The sequence below is a fragment of the Rhincodon typus genome, chromosome 2 (genome assembly GCF_021869965.1).
Source record: "Rhincodon typus isolate 14 chromosome 2, sRhiTyp1.1, whole genome shotgun sequence".
NCBI classification, from domain to species: Eukaryota; Metazoa; Chordata; class Chondrichthyes; order Orectolobiformes; family Rhincodontidae; genus Rhincodon; species Rhincodon typus.
This window is the reverse complement of record NC_063333.1, coordinates 110,540,042-110,555,408: the sequence shown is the minus strand read 5'-3', so window position 1 is coordinate 110,555,408 and position 15,367 is coordinate 110,540,042. Positions and strand designations below refer to the sequence as shown.

The window sequence follows — 15,367 nt, the reverse complement described above, 5'->3', positions numbered from 1 at the left end:
AGATTGAATTTGAGATCTTCAATTTTTGTTAATTTTTATTTTTAAATTTCAAACTCATTCATGAAACTTGTTGTCCCAGCTCACAGAATTAACTCAAAACGAATTGAAAATGAAATTGGACGCCTGTAGGGTTTAGTGCAGCATTAAGTAGTGTCTTTACCTACTTGACCTTTAAGAAGCCGGATTTCAAATCTACTCGTTGAGGATCTAACAACATAGTTTCATGTAGCAGCCCTTAGATGAAAGCAAAGTTTTAATAAGGTGAAAGGAAGTTGAAAAACTAGGAGCAAGGTGAATACAGTCAATGAACAGATTTTAAAATTTTTTTGAAGTTGGACAGAGGTAGCAGAAAAAATATTCTTGGAAAAGAATTTTAAAGAAGAAACACAAATATTAAAGTTCAGTCTTCCATGCTGACGCAGAGAAATGAACAATATTCTCATGATAGAAATGTGAATTCTGCAGACTGGCACTTAGACCTGTAGGAGACTCTGCAAATAGGATCATTAGGGCCAACATCTAATGCTTTATGAAATCAACAAGGTAAAGAACTTATTTCAGCTTGGATTGTTCCGCAGATTAGGTGTAAACATTTGCTTGTACAAAGTAGAGATGAATTTTGTAAAACTCCATAGAAGTCAGAACAACATACATAGATTCAGGACATAGTCAAAAAGAATTTGCCTTATCTGAACATCCAGCGTGCTGCGAAAAAGCGAATACTTCAAGTCAACAGCAATTGCCTGGTTCAGAGTGGAGGATATCATAAGAAAGTATTTACTTCATCAGAGCAGTCATCTTGCAATGTGTATCTTCGTCAGATTAAAGATCCCCTAGGTGATGTTATGAGGTAACTATGGGGATGAGCAGGAAAACATCCTCAATGAAGGATATCTAAGAAAGAAAAGATTCTCTAATGGAGAAGTGATATACAGAAAATCCTAATCAAGGTCAACTATCCTTAAGCCAATCTCCTAGGTCAGAAGGAAATGTGGTCTGGAAGAATTCCACAACCACTAGACTGACTACATCTGTGAAGTTGGTGTCTTTGAGGGAGAAGGGGAGATAGAGTAGTTGTAAATGTAGAAGTACTTACATGCAGTAACCACATGGTAGGACAAAATATCAACAAAGAAACTATGGGAGCTTGTCAAAAGCAACTATCATGTGTATTTTTAACCTACATACAAACTAGAAAAGTCAGATGGGTAATAAATAGTCTAGATTGGCAGTTGGTTGAATATTTTTGGGACAATTTCTTACACCAGTATGTTTTGACAAACGAGATAGGATTAATTGCTGATCACATATTGAAAGCACCCCTGGGTAGCAGTGACCATAAATAGGTAGGGGCATGGAATGCATTGCCGGAGAGGGTAGTGGAGTCGGCCTCGTTAGGGGCATTTAAGCAGCTATTAGATAGGCATATGGATGATAGTATAAGGTAGCGGTGGAGGTTAGATAGACCTTAGGTTTAGGGTAAAAGTTCGGCACAACATCGCGGGCCGAAGGGCCTGTACTGTGCTGTACTGTTCTATGTCAACGTATCCTCTGGAGTTTAGAAGAGTCAGAGGTGACTAAATTGAAATATATAAGACTCTGAGGGGACTTGACCAGGTAGATGTTGAAAGTGTATTTCCACTTGTGAGAAAATCTAGAACCAGGTCTTGTAGTTTAAGAATAAGGGATCACTCATTTAAAACAGATGAGAAAACTTTTTTTTCTCCGAGGGTTGAGTGTTTTTTTAGAATTCTCTTCCAAAGGCAGTAGATAGAGAATCTTTAAATATTTTTAGGCAAAGGTAGATAGATTCTCAATTACTAAGGGAATCAGAGGGCGGCTAAGAGTTATCATAGCGGAATTCTGGGAGACATCACCACAGGCATCTCGACTGTACAGCAGGTCAGAGGGCACCTGGTGTCAAGGTGTGGTTAGACCTGAAACACTACATTGATGTTTCCCACACTCCCTCCTCTGACCAAAAGAAAAAGGGCTGTGTGAGGAGGACGACTGGCAAGGTAAAGGTGTACAAGGGAGCAGCCATTAAGAGAGTGAGCCACTGTTAGATTGGAAGTGCTGAGGCTTTTGCTGGAATGGTTTGGCCGTGGGGAAGCTGAGCAGGGGTACAGGTAAGAGCTCCTAAACTCTACTCTTTCTCTCTAGACTGAAGGCAGTGGCGAATGGCAGTTGGGGCAGTGGCATGCTCCTCTTGCAGGATGTGGGAGATCTGGGAGACTTTCAGTGTCTGTGGTAGCTACACCTATCAGAAGTTCACCCGGTTACAGCTCCTGACAGACAACATTGTGGAACTGGAGCTGGAGCTGGATGCACTCAGGATCATCCGGGGTGCAGGGAACAATTTTGATAGGAGCTATAGTGAAGTGGTCACTCCTGAGGTGGCTGGGTGATCACTAGAAGAGTTAAAGGGGGAAGGCAGATAGTGCAGAATTCCCCTGTGGCCATTCCCCTCAATAACGGTTATACCACTTTGGATACTGTTGTGGGGGGTGACCTTTCAGGGACTGGCAGCAGCAAACAGGTCAGTGGCACTGTGACCGACTCTGAGGCTCAGAGGAAATGGATGCAGTCAGACAGAGTGATACTGATAGGAGACTCAGTTGTGAGGAGGACAGAAAGGAAATTCTGTGGCCGCAGAAAAGACACCAGGATGGTATGTTGCCTCCCAGGTGCCAGGGTCAAAGATGTCTCTGAGCGGTCGCAGAACATTCTGAAGGGGGAGGGTAAACAGCCAGAGGTCATTGCATGTTGGTACAAATGACATAGGTAGACAAAGGGATGGGGTCCTGTGAAATGAGGATAGAAAGTTAGGTAAGAAATTAAAAGGCAGGACCTCAAGCGTAGTGATCTCCGGATTACTCCCAGTGGCACACACCAGCGAGGATAGAAATAGAAAGATATGCCGCATGAATGCATGGCTGAGAAGCTGGTGTGGGGGGCAGGGTTTTAAGTTCCTGGATCATTAGGATCTCTACTGGGGTAGAGGGGACCTGTACAAGAGGGATGTGTTGCACTTGAACCGGAGGGGGTCCAATATCCTTATGGAGAGAGTTGCTAGTGTTACCAGGGAGAGTTTAAACTAGCGTGGCAGGGAGGTGGGACTCTGAATAAGAGAGGGGCCATCTAGAAGTCATGGAAAAATATATTAGCCATCGAGAGAAAGTTTACTGTGCCCCTGGCTATCCTGAATAGTAAAGGGAGGGAATAGACTTCTGCTTTAATGTGCATTTATTTCAACTCACGAGGCCTGACTGGTAAGGCAGATGAGCTCAGAGCATGGATTGGCTCTATTGACTTGGATATTATAGCCATAATAAAAATATGGCTGAGAGAAGGACAGGACTGGCAGCTCAATGTTCCAGAATACAGAAGCTACAGACGCGACAGAGGGGGAGTTGCCTTTTTGATAGGGGAGGACATAACAACAGTGCTTAGAGAAGATATTCTTAAGGGGTCATCAAATGAGGCTATATGGTTAGAACTTAGAAACAAGAAAGGGATGGTCACTCTGTTGGAACTGTATTATAAACCCCCAAATAGCAGCGGGTACTAGACGAGCAGATGTGTGGAGAGATTGTAGATACCTGTAGCAATAACAGAGTAGTATTGGTTGGAGATTTTAATTTCCCCTCTATTGAATGGGTCACCCAGAGTGTAAAAGGCCTGTTTGGGGTGGAATTTGTCAAATGTGTCCAAGAAAGTTTCCTAAATCAATATGTAGAGGGTCCTACTTGGGAGGGTGCAACACTGAACTTCCTCTTAGGAAACGAGTTTGGGCAAGTGACTGAAGTTTCAGTCAGAGAGCACTTTGGGTGCAGTGACCATAACTCTGTTAGTTTTAACATAGTTATAGAAAAAGATAGGACGGGTCCACAGGTTAAGGTGCTAAACTGGAGCAGGGCCAATTTTGGGGCCATTAGGCAGGATCTAGCAGCGGTCAATTGGGTGAATCTGTTTGAAGGAAAAGCAACAACTGGCAAATGGGAGGCTTTTAAAAATGTAATATCAAGAATCTGGCAACAGTATGTCCCTGAGGGTAAGGGAAAATCTGGCAGGTTTAAGGATCCCTGGCCAACGAGGATATTGTGGCTCTGGTCAGGAAAAGAAGGCAATGCGGGGTGTAAGCAATCGGGCTCAAGTGAATCCCTAGATGATTATAAAAAATATAGAAGGACACTTACGAGGAAAAGCAGAAAAGAAAAAAAAGGGTATGAGATGAAGCTGGCAGATAAGGTTAAAGATAATCCCAGGTTCTATAGCTATATTACAAGTTAAAAGGATGGCTAGGGAGAGAATAGGTCCCCTTAAAGATCAGCATGGCTGTCTATGTGTGGAGCCACCAAAGATGGGGAGATTTTTAATGAATATTTCTCCTCAGTGTTTACTGAGGAGGGAATCATGGATGCGAAGGAAATAAGGGAAACAAGTGGGGATGTTTTGAACTGCATATATATTACCAGAGAAGGAGGTGTTTGCAGCCTTAGATCACATTAAGGTACTAAATCCCCTGGACCTGATCAACTCCATCCTCGGACGTTGTGGGAGGCTAGGGAAGAAATTGCAGAGGCCCTTGCAGAGATTTTTGCTTCATCTTTAGCTACTGATGAAGTTCCAGAAGACTAGAGCGTGGCTAATGTTGTTCTGTTGTTTAAGAAAGGTAGCAAAGTCAAGCCAGGGAACTACAGGCCAGTGAGTCTGACATCAGTGGTAGGCAAGTTTTTGGAGAGCATGCTGAGGAACAGGATCAACCAATATTTGGATAGTCAAGGTCTGATTAGGGATAGTCAGCATGGATTTGTGTTGTGGAACTGAGGGACCTAGGAGTACAAGTAAATAGTTTGTTGAAAGTGGCATCACAGGTAGTCAGGCTGGTGAAGAAGGCATTTGTCATGCTGGCCTTCATCGGTCGAGGCATTGAGTAAAGGAGTTGGGACATTATGTTACAATTGTATAAGCTGTTGGCGAGGCTGCGCTTGAAATATTGTGTACAGTTTTGGTCACCCTGTTATAGGAAAGACATAGTTAAGCTGGAATGTATGCAAAGAAGATTTACGAGGATGTTGCCAGGACTAGTAGGCCTGAGTTATAAGGAGAGGTTGGCCAGGATAAGACTTTATTCCTTGGAACGTAGGAGATTGAGGGGTGACCTTATTGAGGTGTATAAAATCATGAGGGGCATGGATAGGATGAAAGCAGTCTTTTTCCCAGGGATGGGGAATTGAAAACTAGAGGGCATAGATTTAAGAAGGACCTGAAGGGCAACTTCTTCACGCAGAGGGTGTTGCGTATATGGAATGGGCTGGCAGAGAAAGTGGTTGATGCAGGTACAATAGCAACATTTAAAAAACATTTGGGTAGGTACATGGATGGGAAATGTTTAGAGAGATATGGACCAAATGTGGGTCTATTGGAACTAGCTGAGTGGGCAGCATGGACCAGTTTGGGCCAAAGGGCCTGTTTCCATGCTTATTTCTGTATGACTGTATGCATACATGATTATCAGGGATGTGCAAGAATACAGAGTTGAAGTTAAAATCAGATCAGCCGTGATCTGACTGAATAATGAAGCTGGCTCAAAGGATCAATGGCCTACTCTTGTTCCTTGTTTGTATGCAAATTTCAAAGAACCCCTAGGTCTCTCTATTCTGCAACACTACCCAGGACCCTACCATTAATGGTATGGTTCCTATCCTTGTTTGTATTACCAAAATGCAATACCTCACATTTATCCAACTTAAACTTCATCTGCCATTCCTCAGCCCATTGACCCAATCTCTTTGTAATCTTGGATAACTTTCTTCACTGTGTGCTAATCCACCAATTTTGGTGTCATCCACAAACTTACTAACAATGCCTCCTATGTTCACATCCAAATCATTTATATAAATGACAAAAAAAGTTGTACAGACTTTTAAAACAGCAACCGTTACTTTTGACAACCTAATTGTAAAAAATCCAAATATTTAATCTTCTGCAACTTGTGGATACAGAGCCAAAACAAACTGAGATGAAGAAAAGTGGCAGGATGTTGTGTAACTTCTTGAGCTCCACACATAGCTTACATCCATAGACTAAGCTAATGTTGAGGTCCGGGTTTGCTGAACATATATCTAAACATTGCATGCTTTTATTAAAGTACAAGTTGTAGCAATGTACAGCAAGGAAGCAGTAACTCATGAATTATAAGGTGTTGCAATTTGCCAGCCAATGTATCACTCCAATGTTTGATGAAAACTGCATTGCCCTTTAAACTTTTCCATAATTTTTATGGAGTTGCTGTATTTGCACATTAATTGCCCATAAAATGCACCACAGAAAGTTAAGTAATGAACAATGTAAGTAAATATCCTTGTAATATGGTTTTTGATTGAAAGTTATTCATAATATTCCGTATCCAGAAAATGAGAAATTAAGTATGGCATCTCATTTCTTCAACTGCAGCACTGAATTGTTGCAAATACTAAAAATATCAAATTTTAAAATTTGCAAGAAAAAATGTCCCTGATGTTCTGTCTGCGTTTTCTCCCTCAATCTTTAATCCAGTCTTTCTTTCCTCCTCTGGCATTAAACTGACTGTCTTGAATACATCCTTCTTCCTCTGTTTATGTCTTTTCTTTAATCTTCTGGGTTAGAATGAAGTCCATTGCTCACCAAAATCCCAAGTAGATCATAGAATCCCTACAGTGAGGAAACAGGCCCTTCAGCCCAAAAGTCCACACCGAACCTCAGAGCATCCCACCCAGACCCATCCCCCTATAAACCCACCTAATCTACACATCCCTGAACACTACGGGCAACATAGAACCATGCCAGAGGAGGAAAGAAAGACTGGATTAAAGATTGAGGGAGAAAACGCAGACAGAACATCAGGGACATTTTTTCTTGCAAATTTTAAAACAGTACAGCATAATACAGGCCCTTCGGCCCATGATGTTGTGCCGACCTATTATCCTACTAAGGTCAATCTACCCTGCATACCCTACATTTTAATATCCTCCATGTGCCTATCCAAGAGTCGTTTAAAAGTCTCTAAAGTATCTGACTCCACTACCACTGCCGGCAGCGCATTCCACACGCCACCACTCTCTGTGTGAAGAACCTACCTCTGACATTCCCCCTATACCTTCCTCCAATCACCTTAAAATTATGCCCCCTCGTAATTGTAATTTTAGCATGGCCAATCCACCTAGCCTGCACATCTTTGGACTGTGGGAGGAAACTGGAGCACCCGGAGGAAGCCCACACAGACATGGGGAGAATGTGCAAACTCAACACAGACAGTCGCCCGAGGGTGGAATCGAACCCAGGTTCCTGGCACTGAGGCAGCAGTGCTAACCACTGTGCCACCCCCGTTATCTCATGAACACTCTCCAAATGTTGTATGAATGTTATGAGGCATTTTATTTACTTAGTTTGTGAAACCATACTAACAGCATTTATGATTTTCAATTTTCAGGGTTTGGGACAAAATCATAAGTGGATCTTGCAAAATTTTGGTTTTTGTAGCCATGGAGATTTTATTAACTTTTAAAATTAAGTTAATGGCCATGAATAAAGCAGAGAATATTGCACAGTTCTTGCAGAATGTAAGTATCACTGAACCTTGAATTCATCATAATACTACATTATGGTTTATTAGTAGCATGCCTGTGTAAATTGCCTCCCCAGTAATGATATTTGAAAAGTAAAGCTGAATATTTTGTCTGGAGTTTGTATTGCAAAATGCTTTGCATAATGCATCTTTTAGCTAGTGTCCCTTTCTCTTGACGGCAGATTAAGCAATTTTAGTTATCAAACTAGATTTTCTCTATCAATTGCTGGTCTTTGATTATAAAAAAAATTAACTTTATATAATTATCATAAGCTACAAAATAGTGTAATTGAGAATATGTGAGAACTATGATGCTGCGGGTGAGCATATACATTCGAACACCATGCATATACCACCTGTACACGTTCACCCTTTATGCATGCCACATGCGCATGCAGACCACATGCTTGACCCCATTTACCGTGCAGTATGTGCACTCCCACCCAGACCATGAATACGCCACACATAAAGGAAGTTCACCATAGTAATAAAAGCAAAATACTGCAAATACTGGAAATCTGCAAATGCATAAAATTCTGGAGAAACCCAGCATATCTGGCAGCATCTGTGGAGAAAGAAATAGTTAATGTCTGATATGACTTCCAAACAATTCTTCAACAGCTGTTCTGAAGAAGCGTTGTATTGGACTTGAAACGTTAATTCTGTTTCTTCCTCCACAGATGCTACCAAGATGGCTGTGGTTGTTGCATTTCCACCATCTCAGCCCCAGGGTATCACTGCAGTTCCTCACGGCAGTATTGTAGGTCCAATCATCTTGGAAAAATAGGAGCAGAAGTAGGCCATTAGACCACGAGCCTGCTCTGCCATTCAGCTACCTCATGACTAATCTTTTATTTCTACACAGTCATCATCCCGTGATAACTTTAATATGTTGAAATCTGTTGATCTCTGTCTTGAACATGTTCAATGACTGAGCTTTCAAAGCCCTCTGATGTAGAAATTTACAAAGATTCTTTTGAGTGATGAAATTCCTGCTCATCTGAGTCCTCAGTCACAACCTTTATTCCGTGACTGTCCTTTGGTTTCAGATCTCTAGCCAGGGGAAATATCTTGCATCGATCTTGTTGAGCTTGGAAGGATTTGATTTTTTTTTGTTACTTTATCAGTCACTTTCCCTGTATCCAAAGGCCAGAAGTGGGCATGTTCACTGATAATTACACAACATTCACTATCATTTGTAGTTCCTCAGATATTGAAACAGTATGTAGTCAGACCTGGACAACACTTAGGCTTGAACTGATGAGCAGGTAAAATGCATACCAGGTGTGTCCATAGCCAACAAAAGAGAGAAATTAAGCATTTCCCCTTATTGACTATTGACATTGCCATTGCTGAATCTCCCACTGTATATCAACATCAACAAAAGCAGGTCAGAGTCTGTGAACTGCACAGAAGTAACCCACTTCCTGACTCACAAAAATCTATCTTCCATCTACATGAAACAGTTCAGGAGTATGATGAATTCTGTCCAACTGGCTGGACAAGCTCAGCTCCAACAACACTCGAAGGGAAAATCAGCCCAATTGATTGACCATAAGAACGCAAGAAATAGGTGCAGGAGTAAGCCATTCAGCCCCTCAAACTTGTTCTGCCATTCAGTAGGATCATGGCTGATCAAACATTCCAAACATTCACTTTCCTGCCCTTACCCCCTAACCTTGTCTGCTGATCAACAATCGGGAATTGTGAAGCCATCAACGGCCTGAAGTGCACTCCACTAACAGTCCATAGTTGAAGCACTGTGCTATATCTACAAGATACACTGCAGTAACTTGTTAAGGCTCCTTTGATAGAAGTTTTCAAACCCTGGATTGATTTCACTTTGAAAGACGAGCAGCAGGTGGATAGGAGCACCAAAGTCTTCACATTCTCCTCCAGGTTATGCACCATCCTGACTTGGAAAATGTTGTAGTTTTTTTTGTCACTAGATCAAAATCATAAATTCTCTTCCTAACTTCACTGTTGGAATCTATTCACGTGTGCTGCAGCAATACAAGAAGGCAGCTCATCACCACCTCAAGAACAGTTAGAAGTGGGCAATAAATGCTGAGCTTAAACGAAGACAGAAAATGCTGGAGCAACTCAGCAGGTCTGGCAGCATCTGTTGAGAGAGAAACAGAGTTAATGTTTCAAGTCCAATATGATACTTCTTTGGATCTCTGAGATGCTGCCAGATCTGCTGAGGTACTCCAGCATTTTCAGTTTGTTTCAGGATTCTGGCATCTGTTGTATTTTGCTTTAATTTAAATGCTGACCTTACCAGCTATCCCCAGCTCCAATTTTAGATCTCATTTTTACGTCTTAAAATGTCATTTAGCTATTGTAGCGTTTAAGAAATAATTGGAAATTATGATCTTGTCACTATTAATTTCGTTTTGCTGAAAAATAACATTTTAGCAGCTTTTTGTCTTGCACTCATGAAAGCAATTGCAAGTAAAGGGTAAACAACATTCACTGTGATGGGAGAGTGCTGATTGGTTGGTAAGTGAACTTGATTGGTAAGAGTATTTTCCTGGAGAATGCACTAGTTAATAATGACTGACAGTTAATTGCAAAGCTTTGTTTATAATTAAAATGGGGCAGGTTAACTCTGGTCATGGACTTTCATGAGAGATGAAACCTGAGAGTAACTGTCTTTGATGAGTTGAAAAAGGTTCAATGCTTCTTCTTTCAGTCCGTAAAGATTGAAGCCCTGTGTATTAACATACATAGCTACTAGTATAAACAGTGTATCACACTGGAAGCTCAACTGACAATCCTAAATTGGTTGTCAATATAATTCTGCACATACTCAGGATTATGTGGAAAATCATAAATTGGTGCAATTTTCATGTCAATGCCTCTACCAGTCAGAATCTACGTGCTAACCAACCAACGCACTTCCCTTATACAGTATAAATGTGGTTTGCCCTTTTACTTTAGTATTCTTGAGAATTGTCATGATGAGTACAAGATGAAAAGCTTTGACAAAATGTCTTTTCAACAATTCTCAAATTCTATGCCACCAAATAAATATTACTTTACTTACCCAATTGTGACAGTGTGGTAATTGTGTGTTCATTTAGATTCCACAGGAGAATACAGATGCCATCATCAGCAAGGCTATTGACCTATGGCACAAGTATGTTGGAAACCCACTGCACACTGTGTAGTTAAAAACCTAATGAAATTAATGTAAAAATAAATCTTCTATTTAATAATTTATTAAAGTAATTTTGCACAAAATTTTGAGTAATTGATTTTAAGAAACCAAGACAATGATGTAGCAAAAGCAAAACACTGAACATCAGACTTCAGAAATAAAAGCAGAAACTGCTACAAATATTGGCAGCAACTGTAGAGAGAGAAATTAAGTTAAAAAGTTATATTTCCTGACCTTGTGGAAGCAATGTTGGAGGTGTTAGGGAGCTTGATGGTGTGGGAAGGTAGTGATGAGGTATGTCCAGGCTATTCCCCGAATTATTTCCACCTGTGGAGGAGGATGGTTGGGAATTGTGTTTGCTCCTCACTTATGGACTATTTTGTAATCGTATCAGTTGTTTCCAACTGTTGGCAAGGTCCCTGTCTGGTGCAAAGCCTAGCGGTTAATTGGTGGTAGGCTGGGTACCATTGGAGCCAGAGGTTCCTATTATGAAGCCACGTGGATGAAAGACGTCAAACCTGTCCGAAATCAATTCTACAGAGAGATTTCATCTCAAAGCCGAGAGACTACTGGCTTCAGACCTTATTAGTTCCTGACTCCTATGCAGGCTACTTAGGAAGTCTTCCTTTTGAGGTGCCCTCATGATTGTCTTTCTGCTTAATAATGGCCACCTTTCCTGAGGGGGCTACTAGCCATCCTATACTGTGGTCCTGTGGGCTTTCAGCATCAAGAATCTATCCATCACTCTCAATTTAATGTGAAGGTGACCAGTTGGGAGACTGTCTTCTGGAATGTTGAGCTGCTCGTGATGTGAGCAGGCTACAATTGCACATATGGCCTAATGTCAGGAACTCACTGCTCACCCAAAAATTCAGTATAACTATCTAGTTCAATGACATATTACATTTGACTATTCACATAAGACATGGGGTTCTATTCCAGAGACTTGCTCCAGTGCAGTTTTGAGCGAGTGCTGCACTTTCAGTTGTGCTGTCCTTTCAACGCAACCTTCAGTTAAGATCCTATTTGTCATTATCTGATATTATCTCAAAGAAGAGTAGGTGAGTTCTTAGCATCCTGATCAATGTATATTGTTTGACCAACATTACCAGAAACAGATTATCTGGTCATTACTTCACTGCCATTTGAAAGATCTTGCTGTGCATAAATTAGTTACTATGCTTTCAATTATGAAGCAATGCGGGTGAAAGACAGTATTGCATTAATGACTACATTTAAAAATGCTTTATTATGTGAAAAGCACTTTTGAAATGTCCTGGGGTCATGAACAGCACGGTATAAGTGCAACATATTTTGTATTAATGCAAGCAATTTCTACAATATGCATGTTTTTCAGAATAATCCTGTTGTAAGTTCTCTGGTCCTGATGCACGTCAAGTGTAGTCAAACATGAACAGTACTGTAGGGAATGTGTTGTGAATTTGCACAAGTTTGACTTGTTAACTGTTGGATTGTGTGGGTGTTGGTAAACTCAGTTGATTGGCTGGTTTGCGATGCAGTGTGACACCAACAATGCAGGTTCAACTCTCACACTGGCTGAGGTTACAACTTTACTGCTCACCTGAGGTGTGGTGACCCACAAGTCAAACCACCACTAGTCATCTCTCTAATGAGAGATTAGTCCTATGGTCCTCTGGGAGTATGGCAACTTTTACCTTTTATTCTATTCCAAACTGACTTAAATATTCTCATCACATATCTGAAGATCCCGCTACTCTGATTGAATGTGATGGGGAATTGTCTATGATATTTGAAGTATATATCTAGTTCACCATTATGTAGTGTTGACAATTTCCATATGACTATACCAACTGATCACAAAAGGAGAACTGGGGATAGTGGAATGTTTGTAATTCGAAAATATTTTAAGATCACGAAATAAAAGGATAGATTGTAACTAACAAGGCAGCATATCAGCTGAGCAGAATATTTGAGTTTTTTCTCTGTATGCTATGGGGTTATTTTTCATACTCTAGGAAATAAAAGCCCGTTGAAAAGAGAATTATCTGATGGATTTATCATAAAACCAGAAAAAAATGGAAAGCAGAATTGGCAATAGGACAAGCGAATTAATCCCTTAGTTTATACCTACAAGTCATTTATTCTTCTGTAAATACTTAATATTGCAGATGAATGCAAAGGAAATAGATTAAGAAGGACCATGGCCATTTTTTCATGGGGTAATGTTCTGTAATTAACACTTTCAAAACTTTAATCAAAGAAAACATACTATTTACAGTCACTTCCTTAGCAACTAAAACTTTGTGTGAAACATGCTGACCTCTCATTAACTTAATGAGGATCAACAAAAAATAATTAATGTCAAATAACCTCAAATCCCCCCCCACCACCAAAAAATGTAATTGTAGTTCACTTTCTCTGTTATAAAATGTAGAAGCCATGAGGGAATTATTCCTATATAAAAAGTCAAAAGACTTCAGGGTTAACACAGTGTGGAGCTGGAGGAGCACAGCAGGCCAGGCAGCATCGGGGGAGCAGGAAAGCTGACGTTTTGGGTCGGGACCCTTCTTCAGAAAATCAGGGTGCTGTGCATTCCATGGTGGGTATGATCTTTTGGATATGGCACAATGCAAATTCACTAGGGTGTTGTGTGGTGTAAAGAAATACAAGCATGCAGATAAACGTAAAGAACATGTTTATTTATCATAGAACAACACTGATTAAGGGGCAAATAATTGAAGTGGTTAAATTGGGGTGGCATGGTGGCTCAGTGGTTAGCACTGCTGCTTCACAGCGCCAGGGACCTGGGTTCGATTCCAACCTCAGGCAACTGTCTGTGTGGAGTTTGCACATTCTCCTCGTGTCTGTGTGGGTTTACTCCAGCTGCTCGGGTTTCTTCCCACAGTCTGAAGATGTGGAAGGTAGGTGGATTAGCCATGCTAAATTGCCCGTAGTGTTCAGGGATGTGTAGATTAGGTAGGTTATAGGGGGATGCGTCTGGGTGGGATGCTCTGAGGGTTGGTGTGGACTTGTTGGGCTGAACAGCCTGTTTCCACACTGTAGGGATACTAAGAAACAAATTATTGAAAGGCATGATGGTGGAATCAAAGGCAAATGAGAGAAATCAGAGAATTGAGCAATGAAGCCAGAATTCGAACAAAATGACCCACAACAATGCCACTGATTCTTAATTGCCTTCTGAAATGCACCACCTCGCAAGCTACTTGATTGCATTAAAGAATGACATAAATGTTTCATAACTATAAAACTGAACGGAAAATCACATTTTGACCCAGGCAACAAACGTAACAATGGCACACTGCAGCCAGTTAGTCTTGAAAATACTCACTATGTCTGGTGTATGTGCTAAAGTTAAGAGAGTAGTTTCAGAAAATAGTCACTCAAAGAATCTGACATTGCCATACTGAAAGAATCAGTCGATGCTCCAAATTCACTAATCACCAGAGATAGCACAGTCTCCATATGAGGGCACGTGAAGTCAGGTCACACGTGGAAATTTGATTATCAACTGCTCCTAGAAAACAATATGCTAGCAGGTGAAGAATTGGAACACAGGGATGAATGTGTAATGGGAAAACAGTGGTGGCAGCAATGAAAAGAGTCACAGAGGTGGCAAGAATACAGATTCTTGATCATAGTTGTTTACAAAATTATACATTCAAGATTTTTATGGACAAGTGGTGGAACAGTCACTACATCTACTAGGGGTTTTCCCCCCCACCCATGCCCCAAAAGTCTCCCACCTTATAGTCCAACAAGCCCACACAGCCCACTTCTAGTTCTTCCCAAAATCCACAAACAGGACTACTGGGGCAGACCCATTGTTTCTGCCTGTTCCTGCCCCATGGAACTTATTTCTTCTGCCCTTGACTCAATTTTCTTTTCTCCTTTTGTCCAGTCCCTTCCCATGTACATTTGAGATTCTTCTGATGCTTTACTTTGGTTATAAAGTTTCCTATTTGCAGGCATCAACCGCCTCCTCTTCACCATGGACATTCTATCCCTTACATATCCACCCCACTTCAGGATAATTTTCAAGCCTTCTGCTTCTTCCTGAAAAGAAAGCCCGAACTGTCCCCATGCACCACTACCCTCCTCTACTTGGCCTAGCTTGTCTTCATTTTGAACAACTTCTCCTTTAACTCCTTCCATTTTCTTCAGATCAAAGGTGTAGCTATGGGTGTGCCTCAGTAATGCTGGTCTTTTTGTGGAACATTCTTTGTTCTAATTTGAGTCCTTCCCTATAACTCTTTCTGGTACATCAATGACATTATTGGTGCTGCTGCCCCCCTCTTATTTGGAAATGGAAAAGTTTTATCAAGTTTGCTTCCAAATTCCACCCAGCTCTCACCTTCACCTGGTTCATCTCTCTCTCCTCCCCTTCTTCAACATCTCTGTTTCCGTTTCTGAGAACAGGCTGACCACCAATATCCATTACAGACCCACTGACTTCCACAGTTACCTGGATATACATCCTCACACCCTGCTTCCTCGAAAAGATCCATCACATTCCCTCAGTTTCTGTGTCTCTATCACATCTGTTCTGGTGATTACACCTTCTACAGTGGGGCCTAAGAAATGTACTCCATTTT

At 41.1% G+C, this 15,367-nt stretch overlaps 1 protein-coding gene across 5 annotated transcripts in view; it reads left to right on the top strand.

The window, feature by feature from the left end:
• The window catches only part of tbc1d7 (TBC1 domain family, member 7), a 70,304-nt gene extending 59,449 nt beyond the window's left edge, over positions 1-10,855 (top strand). For 4 of the 5 annotated variants that reach the window (XM_020512216.2, XM_048614804.1, XM_020512215.2 and 1 more), the window contains 2 exons: positions 7,475-7,604; positions 10,696-10,855. In XM_020512216.2, coding sequence (XP_020367805.1) covers positions 7,475-7,604; positions 10,696-10,782 — 217 coding nt within the window. In that variant the 3' untranslated portion in view covers positions 10,783-10,855. The other variant, XM_048614812.1, reaches the window with a different exon arrangement.
• The last annotated feature ends 4,512 nt before the right edge of the window (positions 10,856-15,367 follow it).